Source organism: Carettochelys insculpta, chromosome 2 (assembly GCF_033958435.1).
Source record: "Carettochelys insculpta isolate YL-2023 chromosome 2, ASM3395843v1, whole genome shotgun sequence".
NCBI classification, from domain to species: Eukaryota; Metazoa; Chordata; order Testudines; family Carettochelyidae; genus Carettochelys; species Carettochelys insculpta.
The window spans coordinates 50,460,171-50,485,989 of NC_134138.1; the positions used below are offsets into that span (position 1 = coordinate 50,460,171).

Here is a 25,819-nt window from a genome sequence, read left to right on the forward strand (position 1 = left end):
CACACATTGGATTCCACCACTAGGATCAAGAGCAGAATTCGTCTCAAATTTGTTTGATTATGAAGAGAATTTCAAGTTTTTTTAGAAACTTGTGTAGAAACACAGGAATTAACATATTGAGGCAGAGAAAGGTTCTAACTAATCCAGTGTCTTTTTCACATCAGTTACTATCACACCAGATGCTTCAGAAAAATAAACTACCATCAACTCCAAATGTACAGAATCCAATAACATGATACTGTGATCACTTTGATAGCCCTAGTAATTTCCTTCGAGCAGTGAGTTTAACTACAGATGCTATCATTAATCATGTAATATCAAACCCTTTTCTGAATCATACTGAACTCTATGCCTTAATTATAGCCTGCTACAAACAAGGTGTTCAACATGTTGCGTATTATGTTTTAAAAAATCCCCCTTTAGCTGTTATCTTCCTTTACATTGTGTATGTCCATGAGTTTTTGAATTACTGAATGGTTCAAAGAGAGAGAGAGAGAATGACCAGCTACCTCTCTATATTTTATGATGATTTTATCACTTCGCCCTTTTCATCTTTTAAAATTATCTGTTTGGAAACCCCATATGCCTCTAATAACTTTTACTGACTTTCACTGGACTGTTTTACTACCGTATGGAAATTGTGTGAGAGATTGCCCAAAGCTGAGGGCAGCACTCAAAGTAAATTATACCACTGCATATTCACTGACAATTTAATATTGTCTTTAGGATGCTCAGTCCTTCTGTAAATTTACTGTAACCCCTTTGTACCACGTTTCCCTGATTCTGAAGACATCCTAAATTAAGAGTAAACAATGACAATTAGATCCTTTTCCTGAAAACTGTCAAATCTGTTACGTGTGAGTAGCTTAAATTGAAAATTTCTGTGAGGATTAACTAGTATTTATCCATGCTGAATTTCATCCCTCCGGAATTCCTCACAGACTTTCTGGTATTGACTAATCTAAAGCAATTACTGGCACGTGTTATTACTCTTTACACATAAATATAATTAATTTTTTCACCATATATTTCACCTACACATACAACACTAATGTATCTGGACTGGAACTCCCACAGTGGCCGAATTTCAGTTTACCAGACAAATCTCTAGTGTGTGCAGTGTTGTTGTAGCCATTCTGCTCCCAGGATATTAGAGAGACAAGGTGAGTGAGGTAATATCTTTTATTAGACCAACTTCTGTTGATGAGAGGCAAGCTTGTGAGCTTACACAGAGCTCTCCTTCAGGTCTGTGAGACAAGCTTATCCCTTTCACCAACAGAAGGTGGCCCAATGAAAGATATTATCTCACCCACTCTTCCCTCTCCATCTGAGAGTTAGGAACTTCATAATGAAATTGTTTCTCTTCATTGCCCTAAAATAGCTGGCAAATCGCTCAGTGCCATAAGAAATGAAAGCACTGCCATCCAGTACAGTACCCTATCAAGGACAATTGCTGATTGTATTATTATTATGTATTTGTATCTCTAGCATACCTCAAAGCCCTAGTCATACACAACAACCTGATTGTGCTATGGGCTGCACAGACCCAGCATACATAGTCTAACCCAAAAAGTTTACTAAAGAGCCTTCAGGATGGGATCCTTGGATATATTATGGGTCATCACTCCACCCCTGTCAAGGCTGATTCCAAGTGAAGAAGGTGGAGGCCTTCAAAAGACCTTAAAATAACTTGCCTCTATAGGCTCTGTTTAAAAAAACTTCCCAAGGTCACAGATTGTTTGACCTTGGGAGGTAGCTGCCACCACCTGAGTGAGAAACCCAGGAAGACACACTTAGGATGTCTCCCTGTGGGGTAACCACAAGCTCTTATCCCTCCCTTAGGAGACAGCTTGAAAACAAAAGAAAGAAATTAAGCTGCAATCTGACAGGTGACCTTTCAGTCTTTGGCATGGATTTAGAGAGACACCCCTCTAGCACACAGGAATCAAATCATTGCCTTAAACAAAGTAAGTTATTAACAAAACAAAAGATAAAGTATACCAAGAAAATGATATAGCACAGAGAGTTACTTCCCTGGGATTCAGCTTAGAAGTTATAGTTTACAGTGGAGGAGCAACAAGCCACAGAAGTCTTGTACCAAACCCAAAATAGTAATAATAATAAAAAAAACCTGATCATGTCTAACTAAACATTTTCTTTCTACTTATATATCTGTATGCCCAGGTCATTTTGTGGCCTAAATATTTACATGCATCTGACAAAGTAGGTCTTTGCCTACAAAAGCTTATACTCCAAAAAAGTCTGTTAGTCTATAAAGCACCACAGGACTTCTCATTGTTTTGTGAATACAGAATAACACGGCTACCCCTCTGATATTTACTGGATTCATTACTCCTGCCAGCTTGGTCTTTCTGCTGTGGTCAGACAAAGAAAGACCCCTTCCTCAAGCAACTGCCTCAATTCAAATGATCCCTCTCTCTTATCATTGGGTCACCTGACTGCTTGCCAACACCTGACTGCTTGCCACTCTCGCTGTGTTTAACCCCCTACAGCCATTAATTTATGACACGTCCCCCCAAATTACAGCTGTGATTGAAGCCCACACTGGCTGTAATTTTCTTCTAGAGGTCTAGGAAAAACATAGTTAATAAGATACATGTACTCTTAAACATTACTATAGTCAAAATGTTCCTACATTTGTGGAACACAAGGGTCTGTCATTCATTCATGACAGCACCCATGAGGACGAGGGCTACGGTCATGAAACAGGAACCAGAAGTGTAGCGAATGAATAAACCCTCATGAAGCAACCCTTAAACTGATCAGTTTTTGCTATGAAACCCCTCCACCCATAAAGAAAAAATGCCTAAAAACCCATCTCAGTGAAATGAAAAGTGAAAATGAAAACCCATCTCGCTGTCCCTTGGGAATCAACCCTTCCTGAACACTCATGGAGAGGCTGAGGAACATGGCATTGGCAAAAAATCACTGTGCATTTCTGCTGGAGAATATAGTCTGTTATTACTTATTATTTACACTACAGGAGCAAACAAAGATCCAGAGATTTATATTGAGCACCATGTAATAGAACCCTTTGCAAAGATGCCACAAGTTTGAAATATGTCGTCATACTGGCTGTGTCTATATTACAGGAATTTGTTGACAGAAGTTTATGTTGACAGATTGTGACCAAACTGCCAAGCCAATTGCAAGGGCAATCTGCTCTGTCGACAGGGAGTGGCCAGACTGCCCAGCTGCTCTATCAGCAAAACAGCCAGCCAGAAGAACAGCAGACAGAGCTGCCTTGTGTCCCAGAAGCCTTGTCTGTCGACAGAGGGCCCTCAGGAAAATCCAAACCAACCTTCTGCCAATAGAGGTGTTATTCCTCATGGGATACTTACTCTTGACAGAATGTCTTGGCAATCTGGACACTCCGCAGATTTTGTTAGCAAAGCAGCCATTTTGCTGACAAAACCCTGTGGCGCAGACATAGCCACATAGCTATGCAGAACTGGAATGAATACTGGCAGATATACAGCTTGCAAATAATACAGGGAACAGAAGAGTTCTACTGCCTTTGTGTGCACAAAAAAAAGAAAACAGCACTTGCACAACCAATACCTTAAAACAAAACAAAAAAAAACAAAAAACAAAAACAAAAAAAGTACATTCCCTTCTTTCATAGACATTAAGGCTACGTCTACACGTGCACCCAACTTCGAAATAGCTTATTTCGATGTTGCGACATCGAAATAGGCTATTTCGATGAATAACGTCTACACGTCCTCCAGGGCTGGCAACGTCGATGTTCAACTTCGACGTTGCTCAGCCCAACATCGAAATAGGCACAGCGAGGGAACGTCTACACGCCAAAGTAGCACACATCGAAATAAGGGAGCCAGGCACAGCTGCAGACAGGGTCACGGGGCGGACTCAACAGCAAGTCGCTCCCTTAAAGGGCCCCTCCCAGACACACTTTCATTAAACAGTGCAAGATACACAGAGCCAACAACTAGTTGCAGACCCTGTATATGCAGCACGGACCCCCAGCTGCAGCAGCAGCAGCTAGAAGCCCTGGGCTAAGGGCTGCTGCCCACGGTGACCACAGAGCCCCGCAAGGGCTGGAGAGAGAGTATCTCTCAACCCCCCAGCTGATGGCCGCCATGGAGGACCCCGCTATTTCGATGTTGCGGGACGCGGATCGTCTACACGTCCCTACTTCGATGTTGAACGTCGAAGTAGGGCGCTATTCCCATCCCCTCATGGGGTTAGCGACTTCGACGTCTCGCCTCCTAATGTCGATTTCAACTTCGAAATAGCGCCCAACACGTGTAGACGTGACGGGCGCTATTTCGAAGTTACTGCCGCTACTTCGAAGTAGCGTGCACGTGTAGACGCAGCCTAAGAGTGCAATGAGACAGGAAATTTTGGTTGGCTGTTTACATTGATGCCTGTCTGAATTCTCAAAACATTGTTCATGGGACCAAGGTTCAACAAGAAAGATATTCTCTCTCCAACAGTGAAGCTTTTGTTTGTTAGCTTGTTTTCAAAACCATCTGATGTTCTAAGTGCAAAAAATTGTTTTAAAAATTCATTGTCCTTTACCCTCCAGTGAATCGAGATGGACATTTATACAATATGCCCTTGGCAACATGGATAACTATGGAATACATAAACATTACATAAAAAATGGCCTTTTGTATGTGAGAGGTGAATTATGGGAAATGTTGTGATGTTTGTAGAAGACTGACACATGCTGTACATATTCTTTGTCTGACAAGCTTAAACCACTATCCTCCTCTTACAGCCAACTAGCTTGCGGATACAGGGAGAACTGAAAATTGTAGTACTGCCATCACCTGAAGTTCACTGAGATTTTTACCTTAAACTTTCAGAATTGTTCAGACTATTATTATTAATTAACTGACACTATTTATACTTCCATGGCACTTAGATCCCAAGTTCAGGACCCCATTATATTACATTCAGTATAGACACTGAACAAAAGGACATTCCCTGACCCAAATTGCTCACAACCTACAAAGCTAAGACCAAAGACTATCATAAACACTACAAAATAGGTCATTTTGAAAATGTATTGTCCAAGGCACATTTAAATTAGACTAGGTGTGAAATACTGAAGATTTATTAATATGACCACTTTAGCATTTATGCAGTCATTCTAATAGTCGGCAGAAGACCTATAAGCAAATCCACACCTGGGCTTGGATTGCAAAAATTAACTGCTGAGTAAAAAGCACAGCACAGTGGCTGGGAATGGGAGAAGGTAAAGACGAAAGAGAGGGGTAGATGCTGCTCTCTTTCAGCTACCCTTCACAAGCTTATCCTGACAAGCGGGAGAGGAGGTTGAGTAGCTGCTTGGCTGAGAAAAGGGAGAGGTAGTTCAGAGGTGCAACATCCTTCCATGTACATCAGCACAAACCCTCCCAAAATCATACTCTTGGCTACTCCTAGTATATCACCTACCCCCCTTACGGCAGGTGCTCTGTTTAATCACTTTGACAATCCAATCACTGCTGTGTAGCCTATTGGCCAGCCAGGTGCTTGCCACACCCCTTAAAATCCCCACCTGCAAGCACAAAGCAGGTGGGAGACCCTAGCTGCGTGGCTATTGTAACTCTGCTGCATAGTAATGGAAAGCAGTATGAGAGAACGAAATTTAAAAGCCCTTAGACAGCACTCTCCAAGTCATCGGATGATGCTATGTTGGAACCTCAAGGGGCCAACAAGCGTATGCAAAGACTCTCCCTAGAGATCATCTGCCATGTGCCAATCAAGCTAGGTCAAAGTCACAGAGAACACCTCTGGGAAGGCAGCAGCATACACTGTCAACGTCCAATTTAGTTTTCTGCAACTGACACCACAGAACAGGAGGATGCAGAGACTGTGGGAGTTCACAGGACTAATACCCAGAGACATACATTTCCATTTGACTGGGCCTGTAGCCTCAAAGCCTCTTGTTGCTCTCCTGGAACTGTTTAAAAGATTGAATGTGAAGCTATTAGAAAAGGGCAGGCATATTAAACATACTGTCATTGAATTTACGCTATGCCTTATAAACAATTCAGTTTATAATCTATAGTATGACATATACAAGTTTATATAGCATATTTATATACTGTATAATATTATATTTTATATATTTATATAAGGTATAATATTGCCATATATTTTCCCACAATTAGGCCATCTACTGCACAAAGATATTAACCTGATAAAGTACATTACAAATTTCAAACACATGCCTTGCTTATCCTTTAGATAATAATGATGATTACACAACAGACTGTATAGTTTTGTTCCCATGATAAATAGGGCCATTGTTTTCTCTCTGATAATGCCTACTGATAACTAATTAAATTCAAGTTTTAAAAATACATACCTGGAATATTTACTAGAGACTGTGTGGAAGCATGGCATAAGGGATGCTGGCCAAGTCTCATCCACACCAGAGTAACTCAGTTGAAGACATTTACACAGGAATAATTAAGAGCATATGGAGCATAGGTTTTCATACAATTCTTTACTCTGATTGGCAAGTAGCTTTCTCTAGTTATCCATAAACCACACAGCAAATTAAATTATGAATTTCAATTTGTTCATTTGTGGTTTTGTTTATTAACATTCATACTAATTCAATTTTATGTGCATGAATGGTCATGCAAAAGCACATTTCTGAACAATCCAAGAGTCTTACACTAAACTAGTTTCCCAAGTAAGCAAAATCTGGGATCGAGAACCACCATATAACCAATCACAAGCTCACAATAATGAGCAAGCTAAATGAAACCATTCCCAAAACAATCAATTGTCTTAATATTTTTGTATCAGCTTCCCAGTGAGAACTTATTAAAAAAGACAAAAAAAGTTTGTCAACATTTACAAACAGAATGCAAAGGAAAAAAGGCCAAATTCCATCATCCAATCCTCGCCGATACAACCGCTTCATCCAGTTCTAATTATCAAAGGGTTCTTGTAGTAATCTGCTTCATTCTCTTAGCTTCCATTGCTTGTATGGAGACAATTTCACCTTCTTTTCCTTGACTCTTTGCACTGACCCTCTCCTCTGACCTTTTAGCCTTGAAATACTGAGTTCAAACTTCATTTCTCACCTTATTACCTCAACAACACAGGGCTTCCCCACTGGCTTTTCTGTTCTCCTCTTATTTTGTTCCATTTAACTATGATGATTTCATCCTTTTCACTTTCAAAAACCAAGGTGCTGGAAGTAAAGTCTAACTGGAAGAACTTTGATGCTGGATGAAGTGCAGCCACTGTGAGATATTTTGGCCCAAGATTCAGATCTCAGGGAGGGAAAGGGTCCCGTGAGGAACCTGACAGGTCCTAGGTGAAAACAGGCTTGCAGCTGAGCAAAGGATGGAAGGCCAAATGCTCTTGCAATGCAAGACAAGGAGCTGCAACCATCATCAGCAGTCAGAAGGAACTGAGTTGGCATAGAACTGGCAGCACATAAGAGGGCAGCCCAGCCACCTCTACGGACACTGCAAAGGTAAAAACCTCTGATAACTGCACATGGGCATATGTACACCTAGAATGGAATCAACATGAACAAGCAAGCAAAGAACTAAAACTCCAGTCAAAACCGCAGAAAGTCTTTTAAGAACCAACCTTGTTTTGGCTGCTTCTGCCCTTACGAGATGGAGACCCTAGTGGGTTCCTCTCTGCAGCTTACTGCCAAGCAAACATGGTGGGAGCAAGAAGGAGGTAGGGAGGCACAGTCTGATTCCTAGAGCCCCCACTATGGGGGAGGAGGGTCTCTCTCTTGTACGGCTCTGAGTTCAGAAACATGCTGAGGAGAGGTGGGGCCCTGGCTTGCCCCTATTTTTCCTACTTTCTCTCCCTCCACCCAAGTGTCCTCAGTACAGCAATCCTTGTTTTGCTTGTTTGTGCCCCTAACAGCTGGAAACTATGAGCTAACGTCCACCTAAGAGCCAACACAAGGTTGTTTTTACCTACAACATTTCACTAGCAAATAAACTTTTGTGCACTCAATGCAAAACAGGGAAGGAATTTTGTTAAAGCATTTAACAAGATGGATAAAAGACGTGACAGAAAACTTAAATGCAGGTTCTGTATTGTCCAGGACTACTAATTTGAGTATTCTGACAGCACTGTTTACACAGTCACATATTTTATAGTTAAACTTCCTTCCCTGTTTTGCACTGAGTGAATGAACAGTTATTTTCTAGTTAAATTTTGAAGTATGTGTGGTAGCCCAGTGATCAGTCTTACTAAATTCAAATTTTGAAACACAATAGTCCATTCTGTTAGCATTATTCTGAGGATTCCTTTCCAATGAACAGTACAGAAATACCAAATTTCTGAGATCTCATTAACAAATAGCAGTACAGCTACTGATGCCAAAATTTATGAATATGAGAGCTAGGTTACATCAGCTTCAGTGCTAATCCAGAGAGTGATGAAATATTAGGGAAAAAGTAAATGCCCATCAATAGTAACTGATTTTCAAACAGTGCCATAATGATTTTAAATTTTGGGGATAAAATACTTCCCCTGTAAAAATTCAGATTTTTTTATTCAAGAAAAACAAGACACAATCCAACCCTTGAAGCAATTTATACGTGACAGATTGCTTATTCTTACACAGAGAATGCCTTATATCTCAGAGTGCAAGCACAGAGGTACAAACCAACACAAACAAAAATCACATGTGAGAGGTATAGAGGAAATATCAACACAATTTTATGTCAACTAAAACTTTAAGAGAAAACTCAATTTGGAGCCTTCCTACTTCTAAAAAAGAGCTGTTGCTTAGCAGTCTCAACACTCAGCTGAGGACCAGACGCCTGAATTCTAATTTAATTTAAGCTTTCCCACTCTTCATGGTTTCAAGTAATTAAGACAAAAAATGGGTGGGAAAGAGAATTCACATTTAGTGAATATTTTCGAGAGTGTAAAAAATTTCCAACACCGAATCAGGATGGAAAGTCTAAATTCTGAAAATATTGATAAACCGAAAGAGCAGAATTTTTGGGATCAAGTCAACTGAAACATTTTGTCAGAATAAATCTGTTACCTTTCTATCTTAAGAAATCAAAAGAATAAAAAATCTTTTTAGCCTCTTAGCTTAAGTTTCAAATCAAGAGGTCATTTCCTATTAGAAAACTGAAAAAATGTGTTTCAGCAACTTCAAATCTTTCTTCTGTACTCCTTTTTGAGTTAGAAAATTCATAAAATTGACCACATTGCATGAAGAGTTTCAATTTCTGAACAATCAAACAATTTTGATTTTTTGATATCAGGGATTTTTTGATGTCACAGACTATGTCTAGACTGCAGGGTTTTGTCAACAAAATGGCTATTTTGTCAACAAAACCTATAGAGGGTCCAGATTGAGAAGCACATTCTGTCAACAGTAAGTCAACAGAATGGAGTGCTTTTGTCGACAGCCACACCCCGCTCACCATGAGGAAGAATGGTTCTGTCAAGAGAGATCTGTTGACAAAAGGCAGGTCTGAACGTTCCGGGGGGAGGGGGGCGGCCTTCTGGTTGCAGAAAAGGCTCCCAGGATGCTGCACAAGTGCGTCGGTGGACACCCCACCCACAGCAATGAGCACTCTATGCTTCCTGCCTCTGGCCCTTCTTGAAGCTGCATGGAGCCCAGGGAACCCTGTGGCAGGAACCAGAGAGCATGCAAGCAGCAGAGCCACACGCTGCTCCATCAAATGCCCTCAGAACCACACATGCATCCAGCCGCGATGGAAAAGGCCCTCTGAGACCCCTCTGGGTCCTCAAGGGAGCAGCCTCAGAGCTCCCAGGACTGTTGCTGGGTTTGAAGAGATGGGCCACCACCTAGTCCAGCACAGAGATCCAGGCCCTCCTGGATCTCTGGGCCAAGGAGGAGACAGTCCAGGACCCTCAGGCCAGGCACCAAAATGCCGAGGTCTATGAGGGTCACCCCTGCTGCACCCCTGATCAAGTCAGGGCCAAAGTAAAAGAGCTCAGGCAGGGGGATGTCCAGGTCTGGTATGGCATGGGCTGGTAAGGGGTAGGAGCTCCTCCAGGGAGCTTAACCAGATCCTGTGGGAGACATCTCACCCTCTGGCCTGAGCCTCAACGTGGGGCTCAATGCCCCCCCCACCCCCCGTGGAGCAGAAGCCCATGGAAGAGGAAGAGGACCAACCAGCAGAGGACCAAGCCCCACAGGAGCTGGACTCCAGAGTGAGCAGCCTCGTCACTGTGCTGGATCCAGTTCCCTTAAGCCAGGCCACCTCTTTGCACCCTCCAAGCTTGGCAAGGGTCCCTCCAGTGAGTGCCCTGTGCATCACACACCCTAGGGCGTGGGAGACGGGCACAGATGGGGCATGCTGCAAGCGTTGCTCAGCCAGCTCAGGCAGGACCTCAGGCTGCGGTCCCAGCATACGGAACCATGTGCAGCAGTCGTGTGAGCCACTCTGACCCAGAGACAGCCCCAGGGCACAGGCCACATTCTGCTGCCAGGCTCTCTGGAGGCTGGACGAGCATCAGGCCCCAGTGTAGCGGGGCTCCCAGCACCTGCCACGGCTGAAAGCAGACTAACCACAAGAGCCCTGGCCTGACCCCAGACATACTAAGTGCAACACCCAGCACTCATGCATGCCCACAGACACAAGGCAGCACTCACTCCTACAGGCAAGGGCTGGAAGCCATAGGTGTGTGACTGGGCCCTGGGAAGAGGTAGGCAGCTCCTGGCTCACTGACCACCCATGAGAGGACCCCTCTGTGGCTGGATACCCAACTTCGCTGCTAACTTGTCAACTGAGGAGGAGGGAGGCTGCAGTGGTCAGCACAGTCCCAGAGGCATGTCGGAGTCTCTGTGCAGGCCACAGATGGCTTTGATCCCAGGACATCCCTGCCTCTTGGCCCAGGGGGTGTTACTTGCTGCTCATGGTGGAGGGCATGGCCGTAGGGGCCGTGTTGCATGAATGACTCACCATCTGTCCTCCATGTGTTCCATACAGCTGGACCTGCACTGACAGAAGGCAATGCCACCCCCACAATGGCCCCCAGAGCTGGAGGAATCAACGACAAGTCCATGAAGTCCTGATGTGGCAGCACATCATGGTGCTCCATGAGATCCACAGGACAATGGAGTGCCACCTCAGGGTGGATGTGGAGTGGTGGTCAAGGCCCTGGGACCAGTTGATGTCCTGCTGTGACATCCTGACCTGACCATGGCCACCCCTGTTGCCCTGCACCCGCCTGCCCTCCTGCATGGTGCCCTAGACCCCCACCTGACCCTCTTAGCAATTACCATTGCCCGTCCCCCTGGCCCGTGGCCCCCAGCCCCCATACTTCCCCTGCTCCCCCAGCCTACCAAGACCCCATTGCAGCCCCTCCTAGCTTGTACCTCCCCTTGGTTCCAGCCTCAGCCTAGCCCTAATGGGACCCTGAACCCATGGCAGGAGGAGATCATGAGGCCAATGCTACTCGGAATTCCACTCCCCTTGCGTTCACAGCCCCCCACCCTCCCCATGTTCTGAAGCCCCCCACCACTGTCCCAAACACCCTATCCAAGTTCTGAGGCCCTGAACCCCTGTCCCAAGCCCCCTCAACTGTAGGTAGTTCACAGATGGTTACACATCACTATTTTGTACATTGTTTTAAATTGCAGTTTTTCTTTTGCACGTTTTTTGTTCAGTAAAAGCCAGTTAATTGTTCACCACACGTGCATCTGTCTTTATTGTTTGGGGGTTGGAGAGTTGTGAGGGGGCAACTGGGGGGGTCATGGTGGGGACAAGGTAGGGCTGTGGGCCCTAGGTAGGGGGGGGACCATGGGAAGGGTTACTGATGTCCTTCGGAGAAGATCTCTCTCAGGGCTTGCCAGATCTGCAGCCCTTCCTGATGGGCCTGATGGATGGTGGCTGTGCTCAGCTGCTCATAGGCACACCCCACACAGCCAGTGGCTGCCCCACACCCCAGGAGGAAGGCCTCCCCAATCTCCTCCATTAAGTTGTACTAGACACAACAGGTCCCCGCAACCTGGTGGATATTGCGCTCCCCTACACTGAGGCGGGTCAGCAGGCACCTGAACCGTGCCTTGAGACATCCGAAGATGCACTCACCCAGTGGTTAAGGTGCTCGTTGAATAGTTCCCTGCGAGGGTCCAGCTTCTGGTATATGGCTTCATAAGCCATGGCATAGGTGATAGGCCACATCCCTCATGATGCAGACAGGCATCTGCACACCTCTAACCACCAGATCATGGCTGAAGATGAATGTGTCCACCTCCAGCTTCCAGCATAGGCTAGAACTGTGGAACACATGGGCATTTTATGCCCAACCTGTCCACCTGACATAAATGTCTGTGAACTTTCCACGGTGCTCAACCATGGGCTGTAGCACCATGAAGAAGTAACCCTTCCTACTGATGAACTTTGCTGTACGATGCTCCAGGATGAAGATCAGGATGTGGGTCCCATCAATAGCTCCAGCACAGTTTGGGAACCTCTGGGCAACGAATCCAGCCACAGCCTGGTCAGGGTCCCCCAGATGGATGACCCTCTACAGCAGGATCAAGTTGATGGCTCCTATGACCTGCAAAGGGAGGCAAATGAACATGAGCAACAGAAACTGAGAGAGGGAGTACCTGGGCCCTTGTGGGGGGTCCATGGCCCCTGCCAATCTGCTCCTCCCCCAAGCTCTCTGGGAGCCCTCCCAGTGAGGCCACCTCCCAGCAGCAGGGCTATGTGAGGGTGGGATAGCATGATCCCCGCCCAGGCATGCAGCTTTCCCTTGCCTCTCCTACACCCCTCACACCCCACAATCCCACTTCCTGAGGGCCCCCCTGTAGCGGGACCCCCTACCCCTCATGTGGGGACTGCAGCCCAAGAGTGTGTTACCTCCATGAGGATGGCCCTGATGGTGGACTTCCCTATGACTCAGTGGTTGTGCACCAACTGGCAGCTGTCAGGGGCAGTGAGCTTCCAGAGTGTGATTGCGACCTGCACCTGGATGTCGAGTCTCCAAAGGGCAGAGGTGAGCCAGGCAGAGACCTCCAAGAAGATGGCCTTCCGCATACAGAAGTTTTGGAGCCACAGCTTGTTGTCTCACTGTTCCATGAATAGCTGGTCCCAACAGTCTGAACTGTTGTGGTGCCTCCAGAGACCTGTGCACTGGGGAAGTGGGTGGGTGCAGGTTTGCAAGTCCTGCAGCCCAGGCACAGGCTACGAAGTTGCTCTCAGGGTCGCCCTCAGTGAGGAAGAGGAAGACAGCTGCCAGAAAGATCAGTCTTAGCCTCAGCATGTCCATGTGGGGCCATCAAAAGCCCAAGGACAGCTCCAGCAGTATGGCACCCAGGGACGAGCTGTGTCGCCCCAAACACAGGACAAGCATGGAGGGCACTTGGAGAGCTCTACTGTCTCTTGCAGGGGTTGGCAAGCACGCAGCAGGGTCAGGGAACAGCTGTCCAGAGGGTCCCTTTAAGCACCTGTCTCCACAGGGCTCTGGCACCAGCTCCCAGGAATGGGTGACTGGCAACCCTAGCTGATGTGGTTCTGGGTGGTAGTTTTGTCAAGAGCATGGCCAGGCTGTTTGGCTGCTTTCTGTTGACAGAGTGGATCACTTTTTTGATGTGCCATGTTGTCTGGACATGCTCTGTCGACTGGAGTTTTGTCACAAGATAAAGTCAGACACAAACTTCTGACAACAAAACCCTGCAGTCTAGACATAGCCAGAGATATGGTTTGTCAAAATATTCCCGATCAGCTCTGGTCATAAACTGTCTAGTTCCAGTCTTCCTCTTTGAAATAGGGACAGAACTATTTCTGCCTCCTACCAAGCAGGGTATTGAGAAGATTAATAAGTATTTTATTTTACTATCCGAAGTATTTTTATTCACTATTTCATCTTATATCCTAAAAAGACTGAAAGAGAAACATGTTTACTTGCTAATACAGAACACAGGCAATGAGGTTTTTTATTTACTCTCTTGCAAGTATGGAACAAAAGATCACCTATTCATATGGAAAGGTGAATAACACTTTGATCTATGAATCATTATTATTATTAGCATTATTAGTATTATTAGTATCATTAATAGTAATATGTGCCTTCTTTTGAATTGAACGGTTTGTTAGAATAAAATGTAAATGAGATAATCAAACAGTTTACTACATATTTTCTTGATAAAAACACACTGTGCACTTGAAACCCCCTGGTGAATGTGTAGAGCAGGACTCCCGCTGTGCCAATACACAGTGGCTATGAGTAAAAGCAGTAGCAGCTCATGCTTTTAGCTCTGCTGGTCTCCAGTACAAACCTTGGTGTACCAGCCAAAAAGGCAGCCCTCATTTCAATCATCCCCTGAAGGGCCTGATGCTGGCCACTGTCAGAGGCAGGCTACACAGGGCAATTCCTAGGTCAGTAAGTGCTGAGTATGACTTTAATTAATAATAAAAGATTTTGTGAGATATCTGCATAATGCAAATAAAAACAAAAACAGCAGAGGGTGTGCCTGTTAGGTCCTATTTTGGGTTCCAGTGAAGACATCTGCAAAACTCCAATTTATTTTATTGGGAAAAGGATTTGTCCCTTTGTGGCCATTATAGTACAAGCACAATTAAGAACCTCAATATTTGCCTTGACAAAAAGTGGGATAAGAGATGGGACTGGCATCCCTTAAAAGCAGTAATTACTTATTTCTGGCATAAACACAGGGTCAACTTTATTTTATGCAAGATTTCCTTTTATTTTGCAAATAGTTTTGGAACTCTCAAAAGTCAAATCATATTTGCAGACTCCAAAGCACTGAAAAAATACAGAGCCAAATTTGTTTTCAAGAAAATAAAATGAAGAGCCCTGCTCAACAGCCAACTGGCCAAAGAGCAGGATATGATATGAAATAAAACTGTCATGTTTTTCATCACTAAATCATAGTTCTGACAGATATAAACTATTAAGACTACCTACTTGAATAATTCCTCCTAAAAATGAAACCGCTGCAGCAACTCCAATCCGCTGCATTTCAAACTCCGATAAACCCAAGACTCCTGAATTATTGTTTGTAGTGTAATTGTTGCTTAATGGAGGAACAAGACGCTCAACCGCATTGGCAGATATCAAGGAAGTTAAAGCAAAGGTTCCTGTAAAAAAAAAGTCACATATCAATTACCAAAAAGTAGCTTAAGATTGTTGAAGTCACTAATGGTCATTTTTCAAAGTCTCCATCCATGAATGTAAAATTTTGCACACTCAAAAACAACAAGAAGTCCTGTGGTACCTTGTAGACTAACAGACATTTTGGAGCATAAGTTTTCTTGGGCAAAGGCTCATGAAAGCTTATGTTCCAAAATATCTGTTAGTCTATAAGGTGTCACAGGACTTTTTGTTGTTTTTGAAGACACAGACTAAAATAGCTACCTCTCTGATACTTTGCACACTCGGTCACTTCAGGCGTGTTTTTAAAGCTTTTTCATTGGCTAGTGCAATTTTTCACACATAAAGATGCCACATGAGCTGACGAACTGCGTGCAGACTTTTTGTGTATGTTTAAGCTCTCTTCTGTGTCCTTACAGATAAAGGTGCTCAAAAAATCCACCAGCAAATGCTGTGTACACACATAAAGGCTGGGTAGAAGTGCTTTTCAGATTTTTTATGACATTCAGCTAAAGAAAAGTATATCAGTATTTAAAAGGTACCAGAGCACCATGGAAAGCTTTGAACAACAATCTGTTTGGAAAGAAGTTTGAATATATTAGTTCCACCTGAAATCAAAATATCTGTTTGTGACATTGCCACTGACTGCTGTATAATTGATGATGGTGTCCAAAGTACATTAAGCTCCTACGTTCAGATGGAGGAAAAGCAGCTTGAATAAAGGTTCAATTCTAGCAATTTATTTCTCTGATGAGTAGTCTTTAGCACAAGGCTCAAATGAGTAAAGCTAAGGGGGTACATTTTGGCTATGTCTACACAGCGGGGGCAATTTCAGGATACTGCGGTACCCTGAAACAGCTGTCCGCATCTATGCAACATGCCCGTTGTCTCAAAACAGTTTTTGAGATGATGGCCACGCTATTCCAGCATCCCTGTAAACCTCATCATGGGAGGAGTACAGGGTTGCCTCAAAATAGAGCTTTATTTTATTTAGGCAGGACCACATGCCGCAATAGCCTATTTCAAAATTTATTCAGAATAAGCTACACAGTTTCCATTTCAAGGTCATGGTGCCATGTAGCCTTTATGAGTACGAATCAAATAGGCAAACATTTACTAGACCAGGCCACAAATGAACTCTGCTTTTGATGCAGAAAGTCTGACTAAAACAGGTCCCAATCCTGCATTCTGTATTTATACAGCCCTGATGACTTCACAGAAGTTATTAGCAGGAAAGGAGCTTGTCACCGCTGAGTAAAGGATATATGGGGCGCTGGCACTGGGGAGCTCTAGTAAGCAGTTTAGAGATGATTCAGGAAAGCATGTTTATTTGGAATAGGAGTTGTGCACATGTTGAACTTTAAACAATGAATCATCAGCACATGAGTAAGTGCTTTCCTGAACCAGGGCCTGAGGGATAATGAGATGCGTGTAGTGATAGCATGCTTCTGCTGAAATGATTAACATGAAATATATTGTGTTAATATTAATATTAATAGGAAATATATTGTGTTCACATTCATATTTCTGCATGAAAATTTACATTTTGGAGTGCAATTCTGTAGCAAGGGCTGGAGCCCAGAAGGTGGGTTCTACAGCAAATCCAAAACCATACAATTGCAGGATATAGGGCTCTGAATATATGCTACAATCCACAAGCAGTGTGACATTTGCTCCATTTCATATCTTGGGTATTGTGTCAGTCCTGAAGTCCTGCCATGTGTCCATTTCATTGCCTTCATGCTACATAATGAGGGTTTATTACAACCAGAATTTTTTTCCTGCATAAAGCTGTTTCTAGACACCACTGTTATTCCTAAATAAACTATTCCAGAAATCGTATTTCAGGAGTTTATTAAAAAATAGCACATTGGCTGCACTATGGTTTATTTTGAAATAGGCTCCATTCCCTATCTACACAGCCCCTATTTCAAAATACTTATTTAGAAATAGGCACTATTACTTGTACAATGACGTTTACCAATTTCTAAATACAGCATCCACTATTATAGAGGATTATAGCAAAATAGCAGTGGCAAGAAGCAGTGACTGCTTCTTGGAGCAGCTAGTACAGGAACCCACAAGGGGAGAGTCAATTCTCGATCTAGTCTTGACTGGAACGCAGGATCTGGTCCAAGAGGTAACTGTTACTGGACCGCTTGGAAATAGTGACCACAATATAATAACTTTTAATATTCCTGTGTTGGGAAGAACACCGCAGCGGTCAAACACTCTGGCATTTAATTTCAAAAAGGGGAATTACACTAAAATGAGGAAGCTAGTTAAACAGAAACTAAAAGGTAGAGTAATTAAACTAAAATCCCTGGAAGCTGCATGGAAACTGTTTAAAGACACCATACTAGAGGCCCAACTTAAATGTATACCCCAAATAAAAAAACACAGTAAGAGACCTAACAAAGAACCACCATGGCTAAACAGCCATGTTAAAAAGGCAGTGAGAGAGAAAAGGGCAGCTTTTAAAAAGTGGAAGTCAAATCCTAGTGAGGAAAATAGAAAGGAACATAAACACTCCCAAATTAAGTGTCATAATGTAGTAAGAAAAGCCAAAAAAGATTTTGAGGAACAGCTAGCCAAAAATTCAAAAAATGATAGTAAAATGTTTTTTAAATACATTAGAAGCAGGAAGCCCGCTAAAAAAGCAGTGGGGCCCTTGGACGATAAAGATATAAAAGGAGCGATCAAGGAAGACAGTGCCATTGCGGAGCGATTAAATGATTTCTTTGCTTCAGTCTTCACGGCTGAGGATGTTACAGAGGTTCCTAAATCTGAGCCAGCCTTTTTAGGTGACAAATCTGAGGAACTCACTCAGATTGAAGTGACATTAGAGGAGGTTCTGGAGTTAATTGATAAGCTGAATAGTAACAAGTCTCCAGGACCAGACGGCATTCACCCAAGGGTTCTGAAAGAACTCAAATGTGAAACTGCGGAGTTATTAACAGTGGTTTGTAACCTATCATTTAAATCCACTTTGGTACCAAATGACTGGAAGACGGCCAATATAACGCCAATATTTAAAAAAGGCTCTAGAGGAGACCCTGGCAATTATAGACCGATAAGTTTAACATCAGTACCAGGCAAATTAATAGAAACACTAGTAAAGAATAAAATTGCAAGGCACGTAGAAGAGCACGAATTGTTGGGCAAAAGTCAGCATGGTTTCTGCACAGGGAAGTCGTGTCTAACTAATCTGTTAGAATTCTTTGAAGAGGTTAATAAACAGGCGGACAAGGGGCACCCAGTGGACATAATATACCTAGATTTCCAGAAAGCCTTTGAGACGGTCCCACACCAAAGGCTTTTATGTAAATTAGGTGGTCATGGGATAGGAGGAAAGATCCTTTCATGGATCGGGAATTGGTTAAAAGACAGAAAACAAAGGGTGGGAATAAATGGTAAATTTTCACAATGGAGGAGGGTAACTAGTGGTGTTCCCCAGGGGTCAGTCCTGGGACCGATCCTGTTCAACTTGTTCATCAATGATCTAGAAAATGAGGTAAGCAGTGAGGTGGCAAAGTTTGCAGATGACACCAAGTTGTTCAGGACAGTCAAAACCAAAACAGATTGTGAAGAACTACAAAAAGGTCTCAGCAAACTGAGTGATTGGGCAGCAAAATGGCAAATGAAATTTAATGTGGGTAAGTGTAAGGTAATGCATGTTGGAAAAAATAACCCAAATTACACGTACTACATGATGGGGTCAAATTTAGCTATGACAGATCAGGAAAGGGATCTTGGAGTTATAGTGGATAGTTCTCTGAAGACATCCACGCAGTGTGCAGCGGCAGTTAGTAAGGCAAATAGGATGTTAGGAATTATTAAAAAAGGGATCGATAATAAGACAAAAGATATCATACTTCCCCTATATAGAACTATGGTACGCCCACATCTTGAGTACTGCGTGCAGATGTGGTCTCCTCACCTCAAAAAAGATATATTGGCATTAGAAAAGGTTCAGAAAAGGGCAACTAAGATGATTAGGGGCTTGGAACGGGTCCCATATGGGGAGAGGCTAGAGAGACTGGGACTTTTCAGTTTGGAAAAGAGGCGATTGAGGGGTGATATGATAGAGGTATATAAAATCATGAATGGTGTGGAGAAAGTGAATATAGAAAAATTATTTACCTTTTCCCATAATACAAGAACTAGGGGACACCAAATGAAATTGATGGGTAGTAGGTTCAAAACTAATAAAAGGAAATTTTTCTTCACACAGCGCACAGTCAACCTGTGGAACTCCTTGCCCGAGGAGGCTGTGAAGGCCAGGACTCTATTAGGGTTTAAAAAAGAGCTTGATAAATTTTTGCAGGTTAGGTCCATAAATGGCTATTAGCCAGGGATAAAGTATGGTGCCCTAGCCTTCAGAACAAAGGCAGGAGATGGATGGCAGGAGATAAATCACTTGATCATTGTCTTCTGTTCTCCTTCTCTGGGGCGCCTGGCATTGGCCACCGTCGGCAGATGGGATGCTGGGCTGGATGGACCTTTGGTCTGACCCAGTATGGCCATTCTTATGTTCTTATGTTCTTATTGTGTAGACACTCACATAATTATTTCAAAATAACAACCACTACTTCAAAATTACTTTGCTCTGAAGATATACCCAATGGTTACGTCTATACTACAGTGATCTGTCAACAGAAGTTACTGTCAGAAGAGCTTGTCCAGAAAAACTTCTGTTGACAGATCCCATCCACACACAAAAGCAGATCAAAAGAGCAATCTGCTCTGTTGATAAAGAGTGGCCAGACCGCCCGTCCACTCTCGACATAGCCATCTGGAAGCTCAGCAGACAGGGCTGCCCGGTGACCTGGAAGTCCTGTCTGTTGACGGAGGGCCCCCGGAGTGTCAACGTGGCTTTTCTGTCAACAGAAACTGTCAACAAGACGTTATTCCTCATCCTGGAGGGGCAGAATGTTGTGGGCAAAAGTGCCGAGTTTTGTCGACAGACTGTTGACAAAATGCATTTTGTGTGTGAACACTCCACAGTTTTGCCAACAAAACTCTTTAGTGTAGACATAGCCAGGATGAATGAGGTACTTTATTCCTTTAGTGAGCTTTAGTTTAAAAATCTACTGTTAGTGAAGAAACTTGAAAGCACTGTGTATTTTGAAACACTTCTGCTTATGTAGCCTCATATTTTCACTGTTTTAATGAAAAAGGGAAATAGTGATGACTTATCAAAGAACGGTAAGTAACCCACATTTACCCTAGCCTCTGCCACAGACTTATTCTCCAAAATCTAAATTTTAATTTTAAAAAAAGCGTCTCACTCTCTGGTCAGCTAAACATACTGATTATTTTAGCAGAAGCATCCAACTAATTTTTTTTTTTGTCCCACACTCCCAAGATGCCTCCCCAGGTATCAAAATCCCGTAGACGAAAATCTCCAGCTTCCTTCCTGACAATTTTTGTGCAGAGGAGAGCTTTAAAAAATATAATTTAATATTAGAATGCATAACACGTGGGTTACTGTAGCATGGCATTATTTTTGTGACTAGTTCATTATTAAAACTATTTCTTTTTAAAAAAAAGAAGTTCCTGCAGGATTTCTAGTTTGCTAAATCAGAGCAACAAAACCGAAGGACCTTGACACAGAATTCATGTCCTGTTAGCTGCAAATTATCTGGAGGTTTAACAATATTACATACAGATTGCCAGGGTACAAATTCTGTGTACTTTGGAATGTATATTGGTTTCCCAGCAGACCACATGGCTCCTATGGAGCTGTTAACAGTGTTACCAAACACAGATTTTGGCACATACATTGATTTCAAAACCATGTAGTTACTCAGAAGACCGTGTTTGAATCTTGGAAATACATTAGCCAGAGGGGAGATGTATGCAGTTGAGCCATATGAACCCAGTAGGACGTGCTTTATGTGTGGTTGCACATGCTGCCAAATTTCCAAAAACCATCTCCCCTTTTCTCAAAAGGCTCCCACAGCCACTTTTCTTCCCTCAAGGTGCAGGCCACCCCTTTCGCATTTTATCTTTGGTTGATTGGAGAGGGGGCTACTGCCCTACATTCAAGCTCATTGTATCCTACTGGAACTGATTGGCTGCCCCTTACTTTCCCTGGTATTCAAGAGTAGCTGGGAAGCCCCATTCCCACAGAGCAGTGTCTTGGTGGTCCAGACTAATGAATATAATTCCTTTCCCTCAGTTCATAACAGGCTTTCTTAGAGAACAGTCAATAATCTAGAAGGATCTGGGAAATACTGCTTTCCATTGTGAGTAGCTCTGCTCAAAGCAGTGGTGAAGAGGCCCATAATCACGAGCACAGAAGCTAGGGAATGCCTAGTGGTTCCTTAGCTTCTACGGTGGTAGGGATGGGACATCTGCTCCTTTCTGTTGAACAGAAGCCTCTGATCAGGAGTAATCCCAATTCCATTGAAGTATTTAGTGTGGGGAGGGGGTATTTTTATGAGAATTACTAGGGTTGTGTTTTAGAAATGTGAGAAACAATGAGGTTTAGGAACAGCCAAACTTTTCTTGATTATATTAAAAAGGCTTTTGTTAGCTGAACTCCTGTCTGCTAAAGTTTTAGCTTGAAGCAAATTTATGCAGTAAAGTGAATGAGTCCCTGATAAACTCTATTTATAAATGCAGTATTAATGAAGTATTCAATTATAGTAGTAGGAATGGCTCCAGTATAATCTTAACAAGGCTTTTTTTTTCCTTGAAAACACTTTTCCTAAGCAGAAAAAGATGTAGCTGTAAAGAAAAGGGACAACAAAAATGTAAACTTTGGTTAAAGGGTTTGAAGACACTTTCCTCCCTCTCTTCCCGACAGTATGTGTCATCCTGTGACAAACAGTACTTTCAAATTGCACTAAAATTACCTGTTGTTGAGGAAGCTCCTCATTTCACAGAACACACTCGGTAACCTACAGGAGGGGACCCTAAATGTTTCCAGGTCCAGACACTTACCAGTTGCAACGTGGCGTCCCATTCCAAACACAGCGTAAATGATGACAGGAAAGAAAGATCCATATAAACCAAACACTGGATGGACTGAAGACAAAACAGCAAAGGCCAGCCCTATAGAAAAAGATAATGGGAATTAGTAAAAAATACTAATTTGCATAATATAGCAAATTACTTTGCATTTGGTTTTGGCAGTTGGTAAAGTACACAGATTTAACAGCAAGATGAAAAACAGCTTCAATAACAATTACACCCAGGCATAAACCAACCACTCAGTGATGGGGATTTAGAGGAATCTTCCCTTCTGGGTGGATTTTTCCATCATTATTTATAAATAATACCCAGTTTTTATAAAGTATTTTTCATCCAGAGGTCTGAAAGCACTTTACAAAGGAGGTCAGTATCATTATCCCCATTTTATCGACAGGGAAATGGAAGCACATGACTTGGCCAAGGTTACTATGCAGACCAACAACAGAGCTAGGAATGGAATCCACATCTCCCGAGTCCTCCAACACCTTAATCTGAGGCAGCTGGGACTAGTTACGAGAAGAGATGGGATACTGAACTATACTTCATATGGCAATTCCTATGTCCATGGTGGGGACAGAGGGATGTGATTCACAGCCCATCATCCACAGAAAAGAGAAGGCATAAGGTGAAAAGAAGCATGCCAGAAACTCCAGAAGAGTTATGACCCTCAAGCTAAATTAAGAAACTTCCTGTTGTAGCTTGTTTGTGCATTCGCTACTCACAGCCACCAATCAATATGAGATTAAATACAGCATTACTTTAATTGTTTCCTCAACTCTAATGGGGGAAATGAGGCTTTAGCTATTGGGAAGTAAGTTATCACTATGTGACTTATTTGATTCTCACCCCACTGCAAGCATTTACTTTGTTTTTCTATTTTCAGAAATGGTTTGAATCTGAAACTTGTGACTACTGTGCCCAGGCTGGGTTTGGTCCAGTGCACATAAAAAGATCCAGAACGCTCTCCTCTTCACTGCTCAACAGAGCCAGCTCGCACAACCAGAACCCACATTGATGCCTGGCCACAGTGCTGAAGGGGCCACTCTGACAACACACCCCCAGCATCCCTGGAGAAATTCTGCCTATAATTGGAGATACACATCTTCTAGAACTGTAAGGGACCTCAGGAGGTCACGTAGCCCAGTCCCCCACCAGGGCTGAGCACTATCCCTGGCATCTACTTGCCCCAATCCCTAAACAGCCTCTTCAAGGAGTGACCTCACAACCCTGAGTTTAACAGGCCAGTACTCAAACCACTGAGCTATCCCTCCCCATACCTCAGGGAGCTGTTGCTGGGCAGTGCATTTTCACAGCCCCATATGCGGGGACACAACCTAGGTATAAGCCAGCCTTTTGGGTTGACAGCCACTGACACAGAAGGAATGAGGAACTACTTCTGGAAGCTAAACAGACATAACAAGACAGAGTTTAAAAAGGAAACATAAAGGCTGGTTCTACATGGAGATGTCCTGCCAGCAGCTTCAGGCTGATGAGCAGGCTCGCAACTGCAAATGGCTGCTCATTAGCAGATTCCCACAGCTTATTACCATAGCCGCGAGTGATCTTGCTGCTTGCAGAAGGTGCTGCCAGCAGTGAACAGGCCGTGTAGACATGCCTCCGACGGTAAAACCCGCCTCTGTCACAGTCCCTTACAGGGGCTTTGCCAGCAAAGGCAAGTCTACACAACCTGTTTACTGCCAGCAGCACCCACTGCTGGTAGCAAGATTTCGTGTGGCTATGCTAATGAGCTGCTGGATTATGCTAATGAGCAGTCATTTGCAATTGCAGGACTGTTCATTAGCATGAAGCTGCCAGCAGGACATCTCCATGTAGAACCAGCCTTTATGTTTTCTTTTTAAACTCTGTCTTGTTATGTCTGTTTAGTTTCCAGAAGTTGTTCCTCATTCTGTGTCGGTGATTCTCAACCCAACGCACAAGTTGACGATCTGTGGCCCGAGGGCCACATGCAGTAGGGCAGCCACTCCACCACCATCCATAGCATGTGGGGGCCCTGGGCTACTCTGGTGCAGCTGGACTTTCCCTGCCTGTGGCACTGTTGTGAGCAGTGGTGGGGGCATTCTAGCCCAACCAGAGCAGCCACTGTTGCCATCAGAGGTCCCAGTCCCACCTGGCTGGGCTGGAGTGACCTGTCCAGCTGGCCGCACCCCACCCACCGCAGATGGGGATGACTCCAACTAGGCTGGACTGCACCCACCCACAGCGGCCCTGCAGGGCTGCAGCAACCTTCTGCCCGAGGTGGGTGGGGGACTGCTCCAGTCCCTAACAGTTAACCATAACTGGCAAGCCTCATCCTAAACTGGTTAGCCATTAACATCGCTACTGAGAACCCACGTTCTATGTCACCTGGAAAACATGGAGGTAGTGCTGTCTAACAAAGGTCACTAGGACTCAGAAATCTTAGATTCTGTTTCTGGTTCTGCCACTGGTTTTGTATGGTTTCAGAAAAACTGCATCTGTCATTGTACGAATAGGTATCATCAGAGGGGTGTCACTAAGCTTAATAAAGCCCTCAAGTTTGAAAATACTCAGATTTAAGGTATTATAAAAGTTCAAACCATTTTATTAATCAACAGAGCAGAGTGTGGTTTGATTACACTCACTGGCCATTTCTATACATGGCACTTTTTCCAGAAGGAGATCTTCTAGAAGACGTCTTCAGGAATATCTTCTTCTGGAAGAGTGCATCTACACGTCAAACAGGACCTCGAAAGAGCCACCCCTTCTTCCGGAAGAGTGCATCTACACATGCACTGGCACTCTTCCGGAAGAAGAGGGCAGGAAACAACACGGACGGGGTCGCACAGCCAGGGAGCCCTTCTGGGGCTGTTGCAGGACAGCAGGCTTGCCCTCCACCACAGGCTCACCATCCTCCTGGCCACCCTCTCCTCAGCCTCCTGTGGAGACAGAGGCCCAGGCCCGTGGGTCCTGCACTCCCACCACCCCTGCCAGGCCCCTTAAAGGGCACTACCCAAACAGCCCCTCTCTGCAAATGCTGCCTAGGCCAGGCATGTCTGTGCACAGTAAGCCAGACCCAGGTCCCTATCCAACGCCTGCCGACCAGCAGGCATGGACCCCCAGCAGCCGCAGGACAGCAGGCTTGCCCTCACCCACAGGCTCGCCAATCTTCTGGACAGCCTCCTCAGCCTCCTATGGAGGGAGAGGCCCAGGCCCATGGGTCCTGCACCCCCACTGTCCCTGCTGGGCCCCCTCTGACCAGTCCAGCACGTCTGGCCCCACGCCACCAGCATGGACTGGTGGGACAGGGTTGTCATGGGGGAGTGGGACAATGGCCGCTGGCTGCAGAACCTGCGGATGAAGAAAGAAACTTTCCTTAAGATCTGCAGCTGGCTCACCCCCATGCCACGATGCCAGGATACCCGGATGAGGCTGGCCCCCTCCCCGGAGAAGCACATGGCCATCGCCATCTGGAAAGTGGCCACCCCGGACAGCTACTGATCCATCAGGAAGCAGTTCAGGGTGGGCACATCCACCATCAGGGCCATCGTCCTCCAGGTAAGCCCTGAAGGAGGGAGGGGGCCGGCGGGCTCAGGGGACCCCAGGCACCAATTGGGATGGAGCAGGGGAAGGGGGGCAGGCAGGCCTAGCCCAGAAGGGATACCACATGGCCACTGGTGGAGGGGTCCCTCAGCGGGAGGGGGTCAGTAGGGAGGGAGGGTATGGAAGGGGATGGGGGCAGGGACCCCTCTGCATATGCGCA

General features: G+C 44.4%; 1 protein-coding gene across 2 annotated transcripts in view; it reads right to left on the reverse strand.

Annotated features, from left to right (window-relative positions):
- The window catches only part of SLC26A7 (solute carrier family 26 member 7), a 147,810-nt gene that overhangs the window by 99,047 nt on the left and 22,944 nt on the right, over window positions 1–25,819 (reverse strand). The window contains exons 2-3 of one of the 2 annotated variants that reach the window (XM_074986957.1): window positions 22,051–22,161; window positions 14,914–15,086 (exon numbers count right to left, since the gene is read on the reverse strand). In XM_074986957.1, the coding sequence (XP_074843058.1) occupies window positions 14,914–15,086; window positions 22,051–22,161 (284 nt within the window). Of the gene's footprint in view, window positions 1–14,909; window positions 15,087–22,050; window positions 22,162–25,819 lie in introns of both variants that reach the window. The other variant, XM_074986956.1, reaches the window with a different exon arrangement.